At 43.5% G+C, this 24,253-nt stretch overlaps 1 protein-coding gene across 5 annotated transcripts in view; it reads right to left on the minus strand.

The window, feature by feature from the left end:
• Window positions 1-17,185, minus strand: part of DSTYK (dual serine/threonine and tyrosine protein kinase) — a 59,818-nt gene extending 42,633 nt beyond the window's left edge. The window contains exon 1 of one of the 5 annotated variants that reach the window (XR_009490761.1): window positions 16,719-17,180. Coding sequence is in view for 4 of the 5 variants with exons in the window: in XM_059875444.1 (XP_059731427.1) it covers window positions 16,719-16,983 (265 nt within the window). In the remaining variant the exon portion in view is untranslated. 5 annotated transcript variants of the gene reach the window in all.
• Between the last annotated feature and the right edge of the window lie 7,068 nt (window positions 17,186-24,253).

Below are 24,253 nucleotides of genomic sequence, written 5' to 3' on the forward strand. Positions count from 1 at the left end.
CCCCCCAGGCTCTGCCTGAGCACGAGGGCTCCTGCTAGATCCGCTCTCACCTTACTTCCTTTCTCTCCAGTCAGAGCTCAGGTGGCTGTCCAAGTAAGCTCATAGCAACACCCTTCATAGGGCCCACAAGAAAAGCTGGTCCATAGTAACAACAGTGAGTCTAAATGAGTTTTGTGACTACTGCTGCTGCCAGGTGAGTGGGTAACAGAGAACGAAAACTAACCAACCATTTTTCAGGACCAAAGGGAGAGATCTCAACACCTCGGAGACTATAGGAAAACCAGTAAACCATGTGGCACTGGCCAAAACCACAGCAGACACACCCATTATTCATCTGACCCAAAGTATCACACCTCCATCTCTGCAGTGACAGAAACGGTCACTATAAATAAACTCGCTGGAGTCAAACAACCGTCGGCCAGTGCAATGGGAGAGGGGGCTGACAGTGAGTCCAGTTCGAATTTTCGTTTCCAGGTGCTTTGCTAGGGTTGTGTGTGCAACTTACTAGACAGAGAAAAGGTCTTCAATATGGATATCTCCATCTGGTTTTCAATATATCATTATCCAAGCTCTTCACTTCTCCCACTAATCTTTAGTTTTTTTCATTGCTCTTCAATGTGTCTACAAGATTTGAACGAGAGCATGGAGAAAAATGAAGCTGAAACTAGAGGGTTCCACTCCTCGCTCCCCTTGGCAAATGGTCTGGTGAGCGTGGAGCATAGCAGGGTGGTGGGCAGAGCACCGGCGGGGCGGCGCTCTGACCCGGGGCCTCACCGCCGACTGGCCCTGTGACTCTGGCAATCCACTTGTTTCTCTCGGCCTCGGATTTCTCATCTGTGAACTAGGGAGCTGGATTAGATCATCTTTAACATCCTTTCCAGTTCCAAAATTCCAGGATTCCATCAGGTTTTAACTGTTGAAAGAAAAATAACTGAGGGGGCCAGGCAGTTGTCTGGTTGTTTTTCAACGAGACGTGAAGTTAATTAGGAGAGCTCCCCTGGACTGCTACAGCTGCAGATCAAAAGGTGACGGAGCAAGCCGGGGGCTCTGAGGGCCTCCTGGGCAGTCTCAGCAGTTCTCTAAAAAAGAGATGAAAAACGGGAGAACGACAGGAGGAAGGAGGAAGAAAACCTGCTTCAGAGCTAAAGCAGCTGCTTCACTGACAGTTAAGGACTTTTGAGTTAATCATGTTTTCTACTGTAATTAATACAACGGCATCTGCATATGGGACTGCCAGAAGGTAACAGCACGGCCTCTCAGCTGGAACACATTAACCCTGCCGACTCTGACTGCAGGAAAATTCAAAGCAAATTGTCTTAAAAGCCAGAACATTTTTTTTCCCTTTATGATTCTTAAATACAGATTATCTTGGTTAACAAATGTTTCAAATACAAGAAGGAGCAGCTAAGCAGCAATGCATTTTGTTTATCTGTATCAGATAATGAAGGGGAACAAAACATATCATCCCAAAATATGCCTCTTTGACATACTACTTTGAGGTTATTTTTAAGAACTAGCAGACACAGGTTAAGCTCCGAAAACTGAGAAGTTACTTTTTCTAAGAGACATTTATACTTAAAAGGGAAATCTCCCATTTGTAGGGGTATATTCCTCCAGTTTCACGAATAGGAGGAAGACTCGAAATGTCTAGAAACTCTTATCAATGCAGAAGGCAACCACTTTAAACTGCCTAACAACCTTACCCCTGTTTAGTGTGCTTTTCCTGATAACCACCGATAACTGACTCCCCCACCTCACCTCACCCCACCCCAGCGTGCTTCATCTTTAGCTAGAGACGGTATTTCAGGTATTGGCCTGCGCCATTTCGGAGTTACTTAGTTTTTCCTGGGTAGCTCCTATGTGTACACATCTGTCGTTTTCCCCTCATTAGTCTGTCTTTTTATAAAAGACAAAAATCTAGAAGGGTAGAGGGAAAATTATTTTTCCTCCCCCACAATATTTACTGAGCCCTTTCTAAGTACATCATTTTATTTGCCTCAGCTCATTTAATGCTCATAATCCTACCAGAGACAAACTGTTACTATCCTCATTTACAGAAGAGGAAGCAGTAACTTAAAAGGCAAAACAGAACAAAAAAGGAGCCATGTTTCTCTATTTATTTAGGACGGAGCAGGAGCTGTTTTTAGGTCTCAGGGGGCCAGGTGAATACCTCATGGTAAACAATGTCTGTGAAGGGTGGCAGAATATACCATCCCCCAAAAGGCCTCTTTCGCATAAGGATGATTTTGAGCTAAAGGCACCGAACAAACAGCAGGTATGAGAAGGGCACTCTGACCTCCCTTTTATCTTCCTGAAAGCCAGAAATAAAATCCTCACTGGGAAGATGTCCTCCCTATAACAGAGGAAAGCAACATTCTTATTATCGGAGTCGAGGTCAAGAAAAGTCTGTACAAATAAGTCTTGTTAAACTAACCAGTGTCTTCCTAGTTACTTTCCCACCATTAACTGCCCTAGCCCAAGCCCCTTTGTCTTGTCACCTCTCGTAATTTACTTCTCTTTGTCCAATTTCAGTATATAAAAGCACAACTCTGCTTCTTTGGGTCTTCATTTTTTTCTGAGGACTCCCACCTACAGATAAGATTTAACAGTGTATTTACGCTCTTCTCCTGCTTATCTGTTTAATGTCAGTTTAATTCTTAGGCCCAGGTGGAGATAAGAGGGTAGAGGAGAAATTCCTTCCCCGCTACACCCCTCCCCTACACCACACTTTCTCCCTATGTGGGGTCAAACACAACTTAGTAGCTGCAGGACCCCAATTAAAAACAGACTGAGAGGGACGCAACACCCCCCACCGCCCGGCCGAAGACTTGGATCTCCTGGGAGCTACACGAAGCCCAGAGAGCGCACTCAGCAGCCTGCTGACAAGCTCCATTCCAGGAGAAAGTGCTCCTGAGGCTGGCCACGCTGCAGAGGGAGCAGAAAGGCAGCTGGAACTGTGATTCATGGGATGCAGAGGCAGAAGCAGCTCCCTAGGAAGCCAACCCCACACTTCACTGAGGGAAGGCAGCATCTCTCAGCTACGAACCACTAAGAATGATCCAATGGTGGGAATGTGTTACAGAGACACAGGAACCAGCCCAAAGCAGGGCTTACTGACCAGACTGGGGACAATTTACGCATGAAAACATTTGTTAAATAATAATAAGAAATTAAAGTCCATTGAAAAATTTCAGAAGTCCACATTGGTATAAACAATAAACAAACAGTGGCAAAGGAAAGCTCTTCCATCCCAAACACTAAGACACACAGAGGAAACACAGGCCAGGTCATGTTAAACATGTCAAACACCACCACTGAGGCAGGGGTGTACGGCCTGGGCTCGGTCGTGTCCACTCTTTGCAACCCCACAGACTGGAGCCCAACAGGCTCCTCTGTCCATGGAACTTTCCAGGCAAGAGTACTGGCATGGACTGCCATTTCCTTCAACTGAGGCAAGTGGGTTGTCAATGGACGCCAGGTCCAGTAGTAGGAGGCACCTTCAGGAGCAAGATTATCACTGAAATCTTAGAACACCTTCCCACAAAAGACTAAGCAACTGGAGAAGGAAGAACAGTGACTTGAAGATAAAGAAATGTAAAGGGCACTGACATGACCAGATATCAAGTTTAACATCTAAAAACGGTGGATGATAGACATCATGCACCCCTGGGTAATGACTATACATCACATCATTTCTGTGCCTGATCCTGCTGAGAGCTCGTGACCTGAGTTTACTCACGGAACAGCTCAATCCAGGCTAAGGGTCACCCCATAGAATGTAAAGCCTGCTCTTTAAACCTGTCAAAGATATAAATACCAGGGAAGGCCAAAAGACTGTCCACAGTGAGTCTGAAGAGACATTAACAGCTAAATGCAACGTGCTCCTGGACAGGATCCTGGATAAAAAAGAAAAAGAAAAATGAAACTGGAGCCGATTATACAGAGTGAAGTAAGCCAGAAAGAAAAACACCAATACAGTATACTAACACATATATATGGAATTTAGAAAGATGGTAATGATAACTCTGTATGTGAGACAGCAAAAGAGACACAGATGTATAGAACAGTCTTTTGGACTCTGTGGGAGAGAGAGAGGGTGGGACAATTTGGGAGAATGGCATTGAAACATGTATAATATCATATAAGAAACGAATCACCAGTCCAGGTTCGATGCAGAATACAGGATGCTCGGGGCTGGTGCACTGGGATGACCCAGAGGGATGGTACGGGGAGGGAGGTGGGAGGGGGGTTCAGGAAGGGGAGCACGTGTACACCTGTGGCGGATTCATGTTGATGTATGGCAAAACCAATCCAATATTGTAAAGTAATTAACCTCCAATTAAAATAAATAAATTTAATAAAAAAATAAAAAAGGGAAAAAAAATAAAAATTAACACATTTATGAAAATAAAAGAAAATCCAACTTTTTGAACATAAAAAAAAAGAAAACGAGATTATTGGAAAAGTTGGCAAAACTTAAATGGGGTCTGTACCCTGAATGGTACTACTGACTCATTGTTGATTTCCTGATTTAGGGAGCTGCAGGCTGAAATACAAGGTTATGCTCAAAATCCTTCAAGTTAGGCTTCAGCAGCACGTGAACCGAAAACTTCCAGACATATAAGCTGGATTTAGAAAAGGCAGAGGAACCAGAGATCAAATTGCCAACATTCGTTGGATCACAGTGAAAGCCTCTGACTATGTGGATCACAACAAACTGTGGAAAATTCTTGAAGAGATGGGAATACCAGACCACCTTATCTGTTTCCTGAGAAACCTGTACGCTGGTCAGGAACCAATAGTTAGAATAGGACATGGAAGGAAGGACTTGTTCAAAATTAGGAAAGGAGTACGACAAGGCTGTATATTGTCACTCTGCTTATTTAACTTATAGGCAGAGTACATCATGCAAAATGCCAGGTTCGATGAATCACAAACTGGAATCAAGATAAGCTGGGAGAAATATCAACAACCTCAAATATGCATATGATACCACTCTAATGGCAGAAACTGAAGAGGAACTAAAGAGCCTCTTGACGAAGGTGAAAGAGGAGAGTGAAAAAGCTGGCTTAAAACTCAACATTCAAAAAGCAAAGATCATGGCATCTGGTTCCATCACTTCATAGCAAATAGGTGGGGAAAAAATGCAAGATTTTTTCATGAGCTCCAAAATCACTGCAGCCATGAAATTAAAGGACACTTGCTTCTTGGAAGGAAAGCTGTAACAAACCTAGAAAGAGTATTAAAAAGCAGAGATATCACTTTGCTGACAAAGGTCCCTATAATCAAAGCTATGGTTTTTCCAGTTGTCATGTACGGATGTGAAAGTTGGACCATAAAGAAGGCTGAGTGCTGAAGAACTGATGCTTTTGAATTGCATTGGAGAAGACTCTTGAGAGTTCCTTGGACAGCAAGGAGATCAAACCCAGTCAATCCTAAAGGAAATTAATCCTGAATATTCATTGGAAGGACTGATGCTGAAGCTGAAGCTCCAAAACTTTGGCCACCTGATGTGAAAAGCCTACTCACTGGAAAAGACCCTGATGCTGGGAAAGATTGAGGCAAGAGAAGAGGGTGAGAGAAGATGAGACGGTTGGATAGCTTTATCGACTCAATGGACGTGAGTTTGAGCAAACTCTGGGAAATACTGAAGGACAGGGAAGCTTGGAGTGCTTCAGTCCATGGGGTCGCAAAGAGTGGGACACAACCAAACAGCTGAACAATAGCAAATGCTAATATGTAAAAGCATGTCCTTCTTTGGGAGAAATGTACACTGGAAGTGTTCAGAGGAGATAAGAGCTATCTACCTATCAAGAGCTCATTTTCACAAGGTTCACAAAAATATATACATATAATAGACAGAGAGAGACTGGGTGATGGGGCAAATGCAGTAAAATCTTAACAACTGGGGAGCCTGCATGGCAAGGGTATGAGAGCTCTTTGTAGTAGTTCTGGTGACATTTACATAAACTTGAAATTATTCCAAAATAATTAAAAAAATAAGCCAAAAGGATAACCAGCAAAATATATCCAGGTCTGGATCTCAGAGAAAAGAGATTGAGAGACAGAATTCTACTCGTCAAAAAAAACCCAGCAGGAGAAAGTCCATTATATACAGAAACAGCAGACTTGAAACAAGAAGTTTCCTCACTGTCCCCACTTCTGCCCTGTACATTACTTCCTGTCTCCACAATCTCCCAGGGATGGTTTACTGATGCCAGTTGTGAGTCTGGGAAGTCCAAGGCTCTCATCTAAGTAAGTATCTAAGTTCAGGATCAGATTTAGAACCCGAGTCTTTAAGACCAAGCAGGGGCAGACAAAATACCCACTCCAGGACAGGATACTCTGATGAACCACCGAAGTTGCTCAGTCGTGTCCGACTCTTTGCGACTCCATGGACTGTAACCTACCAGGCTCCTCCATCCATGGAATTTTCCAGGCAAGAGTACTGGAGTGGGTTGCCATTTCCTTTTCCAGGGGATGTTCCTGACCTGGGGATCGAACCCAGGTCTCCCGCACTGCAGGCAGACACTCTACCATCTGAGCTACCAGGGAAGCCCACTTTGATGAAAGTAACCTATAACCACCCAGTTAACTGAACTAGAAGCCTCCAGAGGCAGCTCCAGCTTGCACTGCCTGCAGTGGCCTTCTGATTACTCAGCAGTAGGGAACACACCTCCAGTGCAGCTCCGGCCTCCTTGGTATCATATGCCAACAGACTACTTTTATCTTAGACTAACAAGCCATGTCTCCAAGTTGCAGTAGCAGAACTTCTCCACTTCTCTTCATGGAGTAAGAGCCAGAAGAGGAGCACAATTCTTCAATCAGGAGAAACTGAAATAGGTCTTCCCAGGGGAGTTCTTACATGTCAAAAGAATGGTTTCTCTCCTACTAGCTGCTCCCCCATGCTCTTCCTTCCTTCCTTGCCCCTACGTATTTCCGTAATACTAACAGTTACATATGTGTTCGTTGCTCAGTCGTGTCTGACTCTCTGTGACCCCATGGACTGAAGCCCACCAGGCTCCTCTGTTCATGGAATTCTCCAGGCGAGAATACTGCAGAGGGTACCATTCTCTTCTCCAGAGGATCTCCCAACCCAGGGATCAAACCTGGGTCTCCTGCATTGCAGACAAATTCTCTACCATCTTGAGCCACCAGGGAAGCTCCCATTAAAAGTTACTGGTAGAGTGTATCATATAGACTATTCCTAAAAAGTAAACTCCATATTGGTTCAGTTACTCTCCCTCTAATTTGAATAAACACAAAGCTTTTACTCAAATTAGTCTCACTACCTACTTGCTCTTATGATATGGCCTTAAGTCTCTCTAGTTTGGAAAATTTGGCCTCACCAAAACAATCCTGGGAAATGTAATTCTCTTCCATTATATGACCCAGAAAGGGTAAAAACTGTCTGGCATAAATAACACACTCAAGTTTTAATCTGATGAAGCTAAAATTAGACCTTTTTTTATATCTGAGTAAAATAAAAGTGATAAAAGCATTTTTTAAGAGTTTTTTTTTTTTTAAACAATCAAAGGCTTTTATGAATACATAAGCTTCATTATTCTTTGGGATAGTTTTGATGCCTTATATAAAACAAGTGAAAAACAAAACAATCCCTCAAGTTCTACTCCCCATCTTCCTGCCCAGAGAACACCACCCCAGGGAACAGAAACACATTATTAAGCCCAACTTCAAAGGCTTGTGGTCAAAAGGTTCCCACAGCCACATGGCACCCCCAGGCTGGTGATACATCCAAACCACTCACATTGCCTACTAAACACCACAAAAGAAGGCACCGCACATCACGCGCAATTCAACCAGGGGCCCACGGCGAATTCGGAGTCCCCATGCTTTGACCAACCTTCCTTCATGGAGTTTTCGTGTGGCCTTTGGAGGAATCTTCAGCGCAGTCCAGTCGCTCAGTTGTGTCCGACTCTTTGCGACCCCATGGACTGCAGCACGCCAGGCTCCCCTGTCCATCACCAACTCCCGGAGCTTTCTCAAACTCATGCTGAGTTGGTGATGACATCCAAACATCTCATCCTCTGTCGCCCCCTTTTCCTCCTGCCTTCAATCTTTTGGAGGAATATTAGGAGGAGACTTCCTCATAGAGGCTGATTTAAGCAAGGGAGCACTTATCTCAATCACTGCTACATCTGTCCTATTAAAGTATCAAGTTCCAGGATCCCTAAGATTACCAGACTCCCCACTTGGCAAAGAATGCAGTCAATTTTCAAGCATGGGGTGGCCTATGCTTAGACTAAAAATCCTACAGGAGACTCCAGACATCTGAGAGTCATAAAGGAAAAGCTGTATCTTTCTCAAGGACTCTACACTCTTGTTATTTTAATATGAATGATGCCTTTCAAATTCCCTGGACCATCCCTAGACGTGAACTATTTTCCTACAAAAAGTAAACAGCGAGTTCACCTCAGATCTTAAAACTGTTAGAGAAAAAACCACATCCACCCACACACCTCACACTCTTCACATTGGTTCCCCTGTGAGTAAGCTCTGATGAAGATGAAAGACACTCTAACCACAACCTTCATGAATGCATTCTTCTTCTGAACCATGCAAACAAGACAATTATAGTTATTCCATCAAAGATACACTGGGGTTAATTCTCCTGTACTGTCACAAAGTTAGTGAAGCATCTCAACTCCTGTTTTTGTCAATACCATTTAATCTTAGAACTTCTCATATGCATTATCCTTATGCCCTCAAAGACTAATGGTTAAGCGGGAAATCCCAATGTGTAAGAAATCCTTCAGAGGATACACAATGAAACGCTAACCCTTCTTTCTTTCATAACCTCAACTTAAAAATAAAAATATCAGTTACTTGGACGGTGCTTCACTATTGAGTGTCCTGAACCCAGTACCGAGTTAGGCATTAATATAGATTTGCCGAGGGAATGAATACTAAGGATTTATTTCCTATATCATGGTGAAGCTCTGATATTGCATGCAACTAATTATTTGGGACATGAAACTCATTCTTTGGGATACTGGCAGCTCTAGCCTAACTACTCATCTATCAAATGCTTATTATTGCTCTTTTTTAGGGACCAGACAGGAAAATGTGAGCAAATATACAAAATAGTGTATCTTTCATGGAGGAAAAATGTCCTTCTGAAGTGGAAAAACACATCATTCCAATAATCTACCAGACATGGAAACGATTTAACAGATACTAATTTGTCTGTTATGTACTACGGTAGGCATTGCAGGGATACAATAAAGATGAATAAAACACATCTTTTTTTTTTTTTTTAAACACATCTTTACCATTAAGAATTCACAATGTAACAGGTGAGATAAGACAAATATATTCATAGTTATTATACAAATAAATAAATACAAGCATGATCTATATGTCTAGAGCCTATAGGAACTGAGCAATAGGTTTAAGGTGAAATTTACTTCAATACATATTTTTTGAGGCTCTATTTTCAAAAGACTGCTTTAGAGAAGTGCATTTATTGCAGGAAGATTCTTTGTTGCCTTAACCTAGTGAGACAGAGAGGCATGGAGAAAGAAATGCTGATGCTGGAAAGTGGACAGAGCAAAATAAAATTTTAAAACCAGAACTAATTTTTATTTTAAACCCATTCTTTATTTAAATGCTACTCACAAGGCTGAAGAACTAACCATACTGAAATCAGAAATGACTTTTAAGACTAAACTAAGCATGTTGCAAATGATAACCATCTTAAAGGTAATAATATCTTTTCTTTCAAGAGCAGGCAGAATTATCCAAGCCTTTTTAGTAGTGGGCTACCCCATTCCATGGAAAATAGATTATCCTAGCAAAGAAGATTAGGAAGGGGAAAAGGAACTGGAAACTGGAATAAGAAGCTTAAGTAGGTAATGTCACACTATACTCAATCAGATAAAATCTCCCACTGAAGTAAAATACCGTTTCATGGCAAGCTACAGAGCCTGGGTTATGACTCACTTGTAACAAAATCTCTCCTATGCAAGGGTGCATTTTATAGTCTCATGGGCAGAGCAGGAAAGAACAAGAGGGGAGCTGCAGAACTGAACTGAGAGCTTAGAGACCTGGGCCTAAATCTGGCTTCAGCTCAAAACTGTTCTGTCCCTCATTCTTTCCTGCTGTTCCTCTTATTCTCCCCTCAGTCCCCATGTGTCAACTTCCTAATCTAATGTTCACCAAGTACGTACATACACACACACACACACTCAAACATCGCGTGTTTAGTGCTAACTATACGCCTGTGCCATGTGCTTTATATGATCTCTAAATGTCACAACTTTGTGAGGTAGACATTATCATTCCCATTCTATTTGCTTATTTAGATAAAATTTACATACCATAAAATTCTAGCACATTAACAAAGTTGTACAATCATGACCACTATCTAATTCCAAAACATTTTTATTCCCTAGGAAGTAATCCCATACCCATTAGCAGTTACTCCTCATCCCCTGGCAAAATCATTAATCTACTTTCTGTCTTTACAAATTTTCTTGTTCTGGATGTTTCAAATAGATGTGGCATTCTGTATTACTCCCATGTGACATATGAAGAAACCAAGAATCCAATAGGTTAAGTGCTATGCTTAGTCACTCAGTCATGTCCCACTCTTTTCCACCCCATGGACTGTAGCGCCCACCGGGCTCCTCTGTCCATGGGAATTCTCCAGGCAAGGATACTGGAGTGGGTTGCCATTTTCTTCTCCAGGGGATCTTCCCGACCCAGGAACCCATGTCTCCCACATTTCAGACAGATTCTTTACCATCTGAGCCACCAGGGAAGCCCGTAATAGGTTAAGTAATTTGCCCTAAGTCCCACAGTTAATAAAGTCGCTCAGTCGCTCAGTCGTGTCTGACTCTTCGTGACCCCATGGACTGTAGCCCACCAGGCTCCTCCATCCATGGAGTAATTTGCCCTAAGTCCCACAGTTAATAAAAGGCTGAACTAGAAGAGGAACTCAGATCTGATTCAAATGCCTGTGCTTGCTTTTGACTACCTTTTTTTTTTTTTCGGTGCTGCCACATAGCATACGGGATCTTAGTTCCCAACCAGGGATCTAACCCCTACCCCCTGCAATGAAATAGAGGAAGCCCAACCACTGGACCACCAGGGAAGTCCCAGTTGACTACTCTTTCTTTTCCCCCATTGGTTAAACCAAAAAACCACCATGGTTGAAACTTTTGACTACTATATATTGCCTCCATGCCAGAAGAAAACAAAGAAAGCGAAAGTTTTAGATATACTTGGGGAAATGGGGTTTTCTTCATTTAAGGTAATATAACTAAGAATCACATTTACAGCACCACCTCTGCTAAGCTTATGTTGAAATGCTGAGGCAGCTCTTCCAAATAGATCAATACAAATTACTACAAACAACTTTGTTTCTTAAGAAAAGCTTTTCTTAAATCAATAGGTACACTATGCTTTTCTCTTTCAATTGTGGCAGCCAGTTTACATCAGATGTGACCAAAGGAGGGTGAACGATGCTACAGAAACAAAGCTGTTCACGAACCAAAGGCAAAAAGCTATAACAGCCTAAGAATTGTAACTCACTTAAAAGGCTTATAATCTAACTTTAGCTTTCTGCTATTTTTCCACTTTATATGTTGCACATGGTTGTGATAAGATTATACCTTTCTAGAGGAACAAGTTCAGATTTTCTTAGTCCTTTTTGTCCTCATTCAACATAAACAAACAGGTGCACAGTATTGATAATTATAATTTTTATCCTTCTTAACAGAAAAATATAGAATGGGAAGACTGATCTCCACTAATCCAAAGCCAAGGTCAATGTTTTTATTAGACTCTTTATCTCCCATACCAGATACTCAAATGTTTATTGACTAATAATCAGTTCACTTCGGTTGCTCAGTCTTGTCTGACTCTTTGTGATCCCATGGACTGCACCACGCCAGGCTTCCCTGTCCAGCACAAACTCCCAGAGCTTGCTCAAACTCATGTCCATTGAGTCACTGATGCCATCCAACCATCTCATCCTCTGTCGTCCCTTTATCCTTCTGCCTTCAATCTTTCCCAGCATCAGGGTCTTTTCCAATGAGTCAGTTCTTTGCATCAGGTGGCCAAAGTACTGGAGTTTCAGCTTCAGCATCAGTCCTTTCAATGAATATTCAGGACTGATTTCCTTTAGGACTGACTGGTTGGGTCTCCTTGCTGTCCAAGGGACTCTCAAGAGTCTTCTCCAGCACCACAGTTCAAAAGCATCAATTCTTTGGTGCTGAGCCTTTATGGTCCAACTTTCACGTCTATACATTACTATCGGAAAAACCATAGCTTTGACTAGACGTACCTTTGTCGGCAAAGTAATGTCTCTGCTTTTTAATATGCTGTCTAGGTTGGTCATTGCTTTTCTTCCAAGGAGCAAGTGTCTTTTAATTTCATGGCTGCACTCACCATCTGCAGTGATTTTGGAGCCCAAGAAAATAAAGTCTGTCACTGTTTCCATTGTTTCCCCATCTATTTTCCATGGAGTGATGGGACTGGATGCCATAATCTTAGTTTTCTGAATGTTGAGTTTTAAGCCAGTTTTTTCACTCTCCTCTTTCACTTTCATGAAGACGCTCTTTAGTTTCTCTTCACTTTCTGTCATAAGGGTGCTGTCATCTGTGTATATATGAGGTTATTAATATTTCTCTCAGCAATCTTGATTCCAGCTTGTGCTTCCTCCAGCCCAGCGTTTCTCATGATGTACTCTGCATATAAGTTAAACAAACAGGATGACAATATAGAGCCTCGACATACTTATTTCCCAATCTGGAATCAGTCTATTGTTCCATGTCCAGTTCTAACTGTTGCTTCTTGACCTGCATACAGATTTCTCAGGAGGCAGGTATTCCCATCTCTTTAAGAATTTTCCATAGTTTGTTGTGAACTGCAGAGTCAAAGGTTTTGGCCATAACCAATAAAGCAGATGTTTTTCTGGAACTCTTTTGCTGTTTCTATGATCCAAAAAATATTGGCAATTTGATCTCTGGTTCCTCTGACTTTTCTAAATCCAGCTTAAACATCTGGAAGATCACAGTTCATGTACTGTTAAAGTCTGGCTTGGAGAATTTTAAGCATTACTTTACTAGTGTGTGAGATGAGTGCAACTGTGCGGTAGTTCGAACATTCTTTGGCACTGCGTTTCTTTGGGACTGGAATGAAAACTGACCTTTTCCAGTCCTGTGGCCACTGCTGAGTTTTCCAAATTTGCTGGCATATTGAGTGCAGCACTTTCACAGCATCATCCTTCAGGATTTGAAAGAGCTCAACTGGAATTCCATCACCTCCACTAGCTTTGTTCGTAGTGATGCTTCCTAAGGCCCACTTGACTTCACATTCCAGGATATCTGGCTCTAGGTGGGTGATCACACCATCGTGGTTATCTGTGTCATGAAGATTTTTTTTGAATAGTTCTTCTGTGTATCCTTGCCACCTCTTCTTAGTATCTTCTGCTTCTGTTAGGTCCATACCATTTCTCTCCCTTATTGTGCCCATCTTTAATAGCTAATACTTACACAGCACCTTCCCAGGTACTGTTCTAAGCACATATATTAACTCCCAACAACCCCAGAGGCAACTACTATTATTATAATCCCCATGTTCAGATGAGAACATTGTGGCAAATCACAATAAGGTCACTCAGTAAGGACCAGAACCAGGAGGAAAGGATATAGCACAGACTAGAGCATTCCAACTAAATATATTCGAGTCATTGCAACTTCTTAAAATCCAGAGGTTTATGATACACTGCAATAGCTTGGAACTCTGCTGGACCAGAAAATAAGAAAAATACTTCTCCCTCTGCTACTTTGTAATACTCCACTCTGCCTATCTTCAGAAGTGCTCAAAGCCTTTATCTCACTACCTTTGAACCCCCTGTTACAGAGCTAAATCAACAGACAGGCTCTCAGCCCCCATAGTTAAGTGAAAAGAAGGCCAATGATTTGGGAAGAAAAGAGGAGCTGGGACTTCCCTGTTGGCCCAGTGGTTAAGAATCCACCTGCCAATGCTAGGGTTCAATTCCTGGCCTGGAAAGACTCCACCTGCCATGGGACAACTAAGCCCGTGCATCACAACCGAGCCCAGGTGCCGCAACCACTGAAGTCCGAGTGCCCTAGAGCCCGTGCTCCACAACACAAGAAGCCGCCGCAACCAGAGGCCCGGGCATCACCATGAAGACCCAGTGCAGTCAAAAACAAATAAACAAAAAAGAAAGCTTTTTTTTTTTTAAAGGAGGAACTGAATCAAAGCAATTTATAATTCAGTTTTTCCTGTACAGGCTAAGCAACTCTCATTTCAGTTTTATTCTACCTACTTTTCAACTTCTAAAACATCAAGTATATATACGTTATATGCTCTTTACACTGCCCCAGTGAATTAAAAACTGTCAAAATTAAGAAGGAAGAATTATTTGGGGGGTTCTCCCCATCTCTTTTGTGATTAAAAGTGAAATAACGAAAATTTAGTCTCTGATCTTCAATTGCTCAAATACCATACTACATTCCAACCCAGAAGACACTTCCATTCAGAAACAATTAAAACTTTCAGGAGGTTTATGAGGTTAAGCAAGGAGTGTTCCTTTCCTTGACATTTCAAGTTCCTATTAATCAGAAGAAAGTGGAGAATCTTTGAACGAACATGACCTTGTAAAGAGATGGTCTGTAAAGGGAGAGAACAAGAACTAGTTGTCGTTTAAGGAATGGCTTCTACTTTCTAACACAATCATTTAAACAGCAGGGAAAATCAGATCCCCCAAAATATACATAGTAGGTGCCACCTCTCTACTTTCTCCTTTTCACCTCCAAAGATAAAACTCTCCACTCTAAACTAATGGAAGCACTTTATGGAACAAAGTCAAAAGGCTCCCTGTCCTGTCATCTGTACGCTTCCCTACTTTTTACTTTGGATGAACAGACTCCAGAGGGTGTACAGAGTTAAATACGCAAAGATGAGTTCATGATGCAGTCAACTAGAAAAGCCAACGAGGCAAAATACAAAGGTGCATTTGCATTTCTTAAGTTGGCGTTTAAAGAATGAAAACAAGAGCCAACCAATGTGCCTTGAAAACCTCCATCTCTCTGAGGTGAATCTACTCTTTTTTTTCAATAGTAATTCTAAAATAAACAGTTGCTGTAAAATTACAGCAATAGAGGGTTTTTTAAGATAAAAGAAAAACTGAGCAGGGAAAGTTTCTGGCAAGCACTGCTGAGGAAGAGGGTGAAAGTACCCATTCTGGGGCTCATCTCTGAAAACATCGGCCCTTCTCACCCAAATCAGTTTTTTAATAGCTTCACAGAAATCAATCCCCTTTATGCGTCCATTTTACCACAGCAAATCGATGGGCAGATGTCAAAACCACAACTTCAGAAAAGCTAGTCATCCCTCTCCTCCCACGTATCCTATGAGATAAATAAAAGCTTTTATCTACATTCAGGCCAATTACGTGAAATATCATTAATCAGAATCTGATTTTTATCACCATTTTTGGAGTCTCAGACAAATTTAGGATATTAAACATGCAACTTTGGAAACACAGGGCCTGACACAGAAACTCTGAAGAGTTTAAGAACTCAACGCATTCTACACCTGATATTCAAATTTGCTGTCAGCCTCTAAATCAGTGTTTCTGAAAGTGTTTGTGGCCCACCTGCATCAGAATCCCTTTGGGATGGCTTGCGTTTAGATTCTTAGGACCCACCCACTAGACCTACTCAATCAATCTGTGGGATAGATGTTTTTTACTTTAGTTTTAGCACACATTTTCGCTGGAGAATCACTGAATGAAATCCACTGACTCTTTGCTGTGTTATCCCAATATATCTAAATACATGGGACGCCAGTCCTTTCTCCCATCCAACCTGTTATTTCCTAATTAGACCAAGTGGTTAACAAACCCTCCTGTTCCCACTAAGAGCAGTTTAAGAGGAAGCAAGAAATTAGGCAAGATCAAAGACGCTGCACGATTTTAAGTGCTTTAAGGTCTCTAACACATGCCAGAGAGAATCAAGTCAAGTTTCAAGACAAAAAAAAAGAGAGAGATCCTTCCCCTCTCTAACTTTACCATAAGCGCAAGCCGCCATCTCTGGAAATACCGTGGCAGACATAAGATATCCTTTTAGCGATTCCAGCCTCATTTAGAGTTATATTCCTTACTTCTTCAGAGTTGCCTCATGATTGATGTATATTTCACATACAAAATCAAGCATGCACACATACGCGCACACACAGCGGACACACACAACCTCCACTACAGTCCCCTGGCCTCCTTGGGTACTGAGGGTCCCTGCCTACCGCCCATCCTGCATCCACCCCCCCGCCCCCCCGCCCACTCCACCATCCCTGAACTGGGACTCTAAGCACAACTGCTTACCTCCGAACTTAGAGTAACTTTCCTAGGCGCCACCTCTGCAGCCTCCAAACGGGGGCCCCCAGCTCCCGCCCCGGCCGCCGGTCCCTCCGAGCCCGCTCCTGAAACCCCGCCTCGGGCACCCCTCGCCCCCGGCCCCGCCGGCCGGTCCCCGGCGCCCCCTCCCCCACCCGAGACGCCTTCCCACGGCACCTCAGAGAGCCGGTCCGCCGGGCCCCGGCCCGGCCACGCCGCCCTCCTCCCACTTTCCGCCTCTTCCCGGGCCTGTTTCTCTGGGGCAGGGGCGCGGCCCGCCCCCCGGGCTCGCCTCTCCGGCCCCGTCTCTGTCACCGCTTGCCCTCCTTACCCGCCGGCAGCCCGGTCGCGGCGACATCGCCGGCAGGGCCGCGCCCGGCCTCGCCGCCCTCCGCAGGGGAGGAGGGACAGCCGCGGGGCTGCGAGCCCCTGAGGTCGCGGAAGAACTTCTGCGTGTCGCGCAGGTTCTGCCGCAGGCGCCCCAGGTAGCGGCGGTAGCGACCAAAGCCCCGGCACAGCTCGCGGATCACTCCGCCGCCTCCCGGGCCGGGACCCGACTCCGGCTCGCTGCCCCACGGCACCCCGTCGCCCTCCATCGCCTCAGCCTGCTCTGTCTCCGCCGTTCGGTTCCCGGCCCTCAGGCCCGGCTCCCCTCCTCCCGCGCCCCCGTGCTTAAGACGGCTGGAATCCGCCTCCTGACGCCCCCGCCTGCAGTCGGCCGGGCTCCCAGCCTCCGTCACCGCCGTTCAAAACAAACCAACCCGCAGCGGGCCCTGAATGGAACCTTTATCTCAACTGTCTGGAAGAGTGAGGGGAAGGATCGGTGGCGCACCGGGTCACTGCGGGGGTTTCTGGGACTTGTAGTCTGCGCCAGGGCCGAACTCCAAAACCTGGAGACTGTGGAGGCGACCCCCCCACACACATACACACCCACACACCCACACACACCCTGTATAACTCTACCCCAGTCTCACCCAGAGTTCTCACGCTCTTCCTGGTTTAAAAACATGTTCCTCCTTCCTACAAAAGTGTCTCTGGAGTGAGACAGCTTCTGCAGAACCAGAACTCCTGCAGAAGGGGAGTGCCTTACTGAAATCAGAGCGAAAGATTGTAATAGCAAAGGAAAGGAAGGAAACAAGACTGAGGCTAGTACTATACCCTAAATGGCTCTCGCTTTCCCGTACAGTAGATACTGGGGAACCGGCTGAAAATTTCATGGAAATAGGAAAACTCCTATATTTGCATTGCATTCTCCTTTTGACTTTCCTTTTCCAGGGGTAGAAAGTTGGGGGCGGCGGTGGTGGTGTGTGTGTGTATGGGTCGTTAAAGAGCCATAAGCTGAAGTTCACTTGGTCTGTTGAAGTAGAGAGATGGAGCCGGGTTAGGGGAAGTTGAGGTTAGTAGCCTTCCAACCCAGTTTTGATTATCTTAACTTGGCTTCTGCTAATATGGACCCAGTTCTGATTATCTTAACTTGCCTTCTGCTAATATGGAAGACTAGAATTCTAATGACACAGACTGTCATGGAGCTTAGGACACAATTAGGAAGAACACAGAACTTGACAGCCACCTCTTTTTCTCTTCCTGCTTTTTTTCTCCTCTTCTCCAGACACGGATCCCTCCTATCTTTCCTGCTGTGTAAAGCCCCAATATTCTATCCAGGCCAGGAATCTTTTTAGACAGTCTGGATAGTGTAGGTCCTCAACTAAATTTAAGAGGTGACTTGAGACTGAGTCTGAACTTCCCCAATGCCTTACCTTGAGATCAATGAAGTAAGAATTTGGGGTAGTCGATCTTTATGCCCTCTAAAATTTCGTGAGTTTTGCTTCAAAAATGTTAGCTTTTGTCTCCCAACCTCTCGTTCCTTGTATAAGTGCTCTTAGCACTTGTCACTAAGTGATGTTGTGATAATTGGATGAAGTCCATGTGAAATGGGAAGGCTTTACCGAAATCAGGAGTTTTGGGGCTTCCCTGATAGTCAGTTAGTAAAGAATCTTCCTGCAATGCAGGAGACCCTGGTTCAATTCCTGGGTCAGGAAAATCCCCCAAGAAGAGATAGGCTACCCACTCCATGGACTGTGTAGTTCATGGGGCTGCAAAGAGTTGACACAACTGAGCGAGTTTCACTTTTCAATCAGGGGCTCTTCAATTCAGTTCAGTCGCTCAGTCGTGTCTGACTCTTTGCGACCCCATGAATCACAGCACGCCAGGCCTCCCTGTCCATCACCAACTCCCGGAGTTCATCCAAACTCTTGTCCATCGAGTCGGTGATGCCATCCAGCCATCTCATCCTCCGTCGTCCCCTTCTCCTCCTGCCCCCAATCCCTCCCAGAATCTGAGTTTTTTCCAATGAGTCAGCTCTTCGCATGAGGTGGCCAAAGCACTGGAGCTTCAGCTTCAGCATCATTCCTTCCAAAGAAATCCCAGGGCTGATCTCCTTTAGAATGGATTGGTTGGATCTTCTTGCAGTCCAAGGGACTCTCAAGAGTCTTCTCCAACACCACAGTTCAAAAGCATCAATTCTTCAGCGATCAGCTTTCTTTACAGTCCAACTTTCACATCCATACATGACCACTGGAAAAACCATAGCCTTGACCAGACGGACCTTTGTTGGCAAAGTAATGTCTCTGCTTTTCAATATGCTATCTAGGTTGGTCATGACTTTCCTTCCAAGGAGTAAGCATCTTTTAACTTCATGGCTGCAATCACCATCTGCAGTGTTTTTGGAGCCCAAAAAAATAAAGGCTGACACTGTTTCCACTGTTTCCCCATCTATTTCCCATGAAGTGGTGGGACCAGATGCCATGATCTTCATTTTCTGAATGCTGAGCTTTAAGCCAACTTTTTCACTCTCCTCTTTCACTTTCATCAAGAGGCTTTTTAGTTCCTTTTTACTTTCTGCCATAAGGGTGGTGTCATCTGCATATCTGAGTTTATTGATATTTCTCCCAGCAATCATAAATCCAACTTGTGCTTCTTCTAGCCCAGCATATCTCACGATGTACTCTGCATATAAGTTAAATAAGCAGGGTGACAATATATAGCCTTGAAGTACTCCTCTTCCTATTTGGAACCAGTCTGTTGTTCCATTACCAGTTCTAACTGTTGCTTCCTGACCTGCATATAGGTTTCTCAAGAGGCAGATCAGGAGGTCTGGTATTCCCATCTCTTTCAGAATTTTCCACAGTTCATTGTGATCCACACAGTCAAAGGCTTTGGCATAGTCAATGAAGCAGAAATAGATGTTTTTCTGGAACTCTCTTGCTTTTTCGATCCAGTGGATGTTGGCAATTTGATCTCTGGTTCCTCTGCCTTTTCTAAAACCAGCTTGAACATCTGGAAGTTCACGGTTCACATATTGCTGAAGCCTGGGTTGGAGAATTTTGAGCATTACTTTACTAGTGTGTGAGATGAGTGCAATTGTGCGGTAGTTTGAGCATTCTTTGGCATTGCCTTTCTTTGGGATTGGAATGAAAACTGACCTTTTCCAGTCCTGTGGCCACTGCTGAGTTTTCCAGATTTGCTGGCATGTTGAGTGCAGCACTTTCACAGCATCATCTTCCAGGATTTGAAATAGCTCAACTGGAATTTCATCACCTCCACTAGCTTTGTTCATAGTGATGCTTTCTAAGGCCCATTTGACTTCACATTCCAGGATGTCTGGCTCTAGCTGAGTGATCACACCATCATTATTATCTGGGTCATGAAGTTCTTTTTTGTACAGTTCTCCTGTGTATTCTTGCCACCTCTTCTTAATATCTTCTGCTTCTGTTAGGTCCATACCATTTTTGTCCTTTATCAAGCCCATCTTTGCATGAAATGTTCCCTTGGTATCTCTAATTTTCTTGAAGAGATCTCTAGTCTTTCCCATTCTGTTGTTTTCCTCTATTTCTTTGCATTGATCACTGAGGAAGGCTTTCTTATCTCTCCTTGCTATTGTTTGGAACTCTGCATTCAGATGCTTATATCTTTCCTTTTCTCCTTTGCTTTTCGCTTCTCTTCTCTTCTCTTCACAGCTATTTGTAAGGCCTCCCCAGGCAGCCATTTTGCTTTTTTTGCATCAAGACCTGGGGATGGTCTTGATCCCTGTCCCCTGTACAATGTCACGAATCTCTGTCCATAGTTATCAGGTACTCTATCTATCTGATCTAGTCCGTTAAATCTATTTCTCACTTTCTCTGTATAATCATAAGGAATTTGATTTAGATCATACCTGAATGGTCTAGTGGTTTTCCCTACTTTCTTCAATTTAAGTCTGAATTTGGCAATAAGGAGTTCATGATCTGAGCCACAGTCAGCTCCCGGTCTTGTTTTTGCTGACTGTATAGAGCTTCTCCATCTTTGGCTGCAAAGAATATAATCAGTCTGATTTTGGTGTTGACCTTCTGGTGATGTCCATGTGTAGAGTCTTCTCTTGTGTTGTTGGAAGAGGGTGTTTGCTATGACCAGTGCGTTCTCTTGGCAAAACTCTATTAGCCTTTACCCTGCTTCATTCCATATTCCAAGCCCAAATTTGCCTGTTACCCCAGGTGTTTCTTGACTTCCTACTTTTTCATTCCAGTCCCCTGTAATGAAAAGAACATCTTTTTTGGGTGTTAGTTCTAAAAGGTCTTGTAGGTCTTCATAGAACCGTTCAACTTCAGCTTCTTCAGCGTTACTGGTTGGGGCATAGACTTGGATTACTGTGATATTGAATGGTTCGCTTTGGAAACGAACAGAGATCATTCTGTCGTTTTTAAGATTGCATCCAAGTACTGCATTTCGGACTCTCTTGTTGACCATGATGGCCACTCCATCAGGGGCTCTTAGCATTGTAGGAAAAGGGGCACTGCTTCACATGAATCTCTACTTGGTAAATGCATGTGAAGTCTGCCCCTAAGGAGGATATTCCCATTCCTTCTCATGTTCTCCCTCCCTTTTACTTGCTCACATAATCTCCACTGGTCATTCTTTATTTTTGAAGATCCCCATGCAATCCCTAAAAGGCTCAGTGAAACAGAAATGAAAATACAAAATGGAAAGTTTAATATAAAATGGCTGATACTACTTAAAAGAAGAAGTGCTGTAACAAACCAATATGTGGTAATTTGCCACATACAATAATTTCTAGCAAAGGAGATCCTATGAAAGAGTAGTTGAGCTGGAGTTGTCCAAAAAGGGAATTGGGAATTAACATCTTGAAGAAAGAGTGAAATGTGGCTAGATAGAAGTAATCAAGGAGGGGCATTCTGTCAGGTAAAGGTCATAGAGCATATCCTTTTAAAAACTATTCATTAGTTCTTTATTTATTTCTAAAGTAAGTAGTTTAGGACTGTGGTGCAAAATGCAAATAGTGCAAAAGGTATGAAAGGGAAAACTAAGTCTTTCTACTGCCTTTCTCCCAGTCACTTAGTTCGTCTCCCGAGAGGTAACTACTGTTGCAAATGTAGATACTATATAAATATATTTTTAAAATTCCAGCTATGGCAAAGTATACTTATTCTCTGGACTTCCCTGGTGGTTCAAATGGTAAAGAATCTGCCTGCAATGCAGAAGGCCCAGGTTTGATCCCTGGGTTGGGAAGATCCCCTAGAAAAGGGAATGACTACCTACTCCAGGATTCTTGTCTGGATAATTCCATGGACAGAGGAGCCTGGTGGGCTACAGTCCTTGGGGTTTCAAAGAGCCAGACAGGACTGAGCAACTAACACTTTCACTTTCACATACTTAGTCTATTCCACCCTTACAGAATTTTCCACACCAGAACATAAAGATCTGCCTTGGGCTTCCCTGGCGGTCCAGTGGTTAAGAATCCTCCTCGCAATGCAAGAGACGATGGTTCGATCCCTGGTCTGGGAAGATCTCACGTGCCTTGGGGCAGTGGAACCCACAGGCACAACTACGGAAGGCCATCACCCTAGACCCTGTGCTGTGCAACAGAGAGGCTGTCACAGTAAGTCTGCACAGCGCAACCAGAGAAAGCCTGTGAGCAGCAGGGAAACCTAGCACAGCCAAAAAATCTTAAGAAAAATAAGCTATAGGAGTATTTTGTACAGCACACAGAATATAGCCAATATTGGAGAAAAAAAAAAGATACGGATTATGATGTTTTATTTAACACGTCCTCTGTCGATGAACCTTTAGGCTGTGTGCAGTCTTTTGATATTATGAACAATGCAGCAGTAACTAACGTTTTAGATACGTAATTTTTAATATCTATATTCTCATCTCCATTTTTGATCTGCCGGGGAAAGTGGTCAATTGTTTCCTGCTATTTATTTATCTATTTTTGGCAGCGCTGGGTCTTCTTCGCTTCGCAGGCTTTTCTCCAGTTGCAGCAAGGGGGCTAGTGTCTAGTTGTGGTGTGCGGGCTTCTCACTGCGGAGGTTTCTCTTGGTGCAGAGCACAGGCTCTAGGGAGTTCGGGCTTTCAGCAGTTACAGCACATGGTCTCAGTGGTTGCAGCTGCTGGGCTCCAGAGCACAAGCTCAGCAGTTGTGGTGCACTGGCTTAGCTGTTCCACAGCGTGTAGGATCTTCCGTAATCAGGGATTGAACCTGTGTCTCCCGCATTGGCAGGCAGATTCGTTACCACTGAGCCACCAGGGAAGATCGGTTTCCTGCTATTTAAAACTTTAAAGGATGTAAATGACCGTGAACTCTTTCTAAATTACAATCATCTACAAGTAAAAAAATATTTTTTTCAAATATCTAAGGACAAATGGGAGAGAATAACGGTTGAATGATAACTAGAGAGGGTTTATGTTAGTATAGGACAGTGTTTCCTGAAAGTTATGAGTGTTAAACACTTAATGAAAATAAATACACAGATCTACTTTTGTTCCCTCCTAGAACACAACTAAAATGATAGTAATGGAATTTTTTCAAATCATAAGCCTGCAATAATGAGAGGAGCCAGTAGCAAAACCAGAAAACAAAGTAGAAGCTGAAAAGCAAATGGACAAGCGTTAATAAAGTTACTAGCCTGGAAAAACCTGAATCTGAAACCCAAAGTGGGAAAAGCTGAGACCCAACCTGCTCTATACTGCAGAATACCTCAAGTCTCAGGAGCTGGTAACAGTAGGTCCCCCCACCTCCACTAGCTGCTGTGGGGGTAGAGGACAATAGGGCTGCCATGTACAGGTTGTACCCTGGGCAGGGATTTAAAAAAGGAGTCTGGAAGCTGTTTAAGAGCAGTCAGATCTCCAAGTCACCTTCCCTTTGTTCAACTGTCCCCCTGACCCCACTCCTCAGAAGAGCGAAGTACTTATTCTCCAGAGAGGGCTGACTCAGAGATCTCTGTATAAAAATGGAGATTAAATGAACTAATGGATTTTGGATGTGAAGATTCCCAACTCTCCTCCTCCGTTTAGTTCCTGGATCTCTGGTTATGTTTATTCTTCAGAGAGGAAACATGCAGTGTCTTCTTCAGGAATCTGAGCAGCCCAAGAGGAAAGGCCCAAAGATACTGCTATCAGGACCAAGATTCTGGTTTTATTAAGGTATAATTGACATACAACATTATATTAGTTTCACAGTACGTGAACTGAGAACCTCCAGATGTTCAAGCTGGATTTAGAAAAGGCAGAGGAACCAGAGATCAAATTGCCAACATCCACTGGATCATAGATAAAGCAAGAGAATTCCAGAAAAACATCTACTTCTGCTTCATTGACTACGCTAAAGCTTTAACTGTGTGGATCACAATAAACTGTGGAAAATTCTTCAAGAGATGGGAATACCAGACCACCTTACCTGCCTCCTGAGAAAAGTGTATGCAGGTCAAGAAACGACAGTTAAAACTGGACATGGAACAACAGACTGGTTCAAAATTGGGAAAGGAGTACGTCGTGGCTGTATATTATCACCCTGCTTATTTAACTTCAATG

This window comes from Bos taurus, chromosome 16, assembly GCF_002263795.3.
Source record: "Bos taurus isolate L1 Dominette 01449 registration number 42190680 breed Hereford chromosome 16, ARS-UCD2.0, whole genome shotgun sequence".
Taxonomy (NCBI): domain Eukaryota; kingdom Metazoa; phylum Chordata; class Mammalia; order Artiodactyla; family Bovidae; genus Bos; species Bos taurus.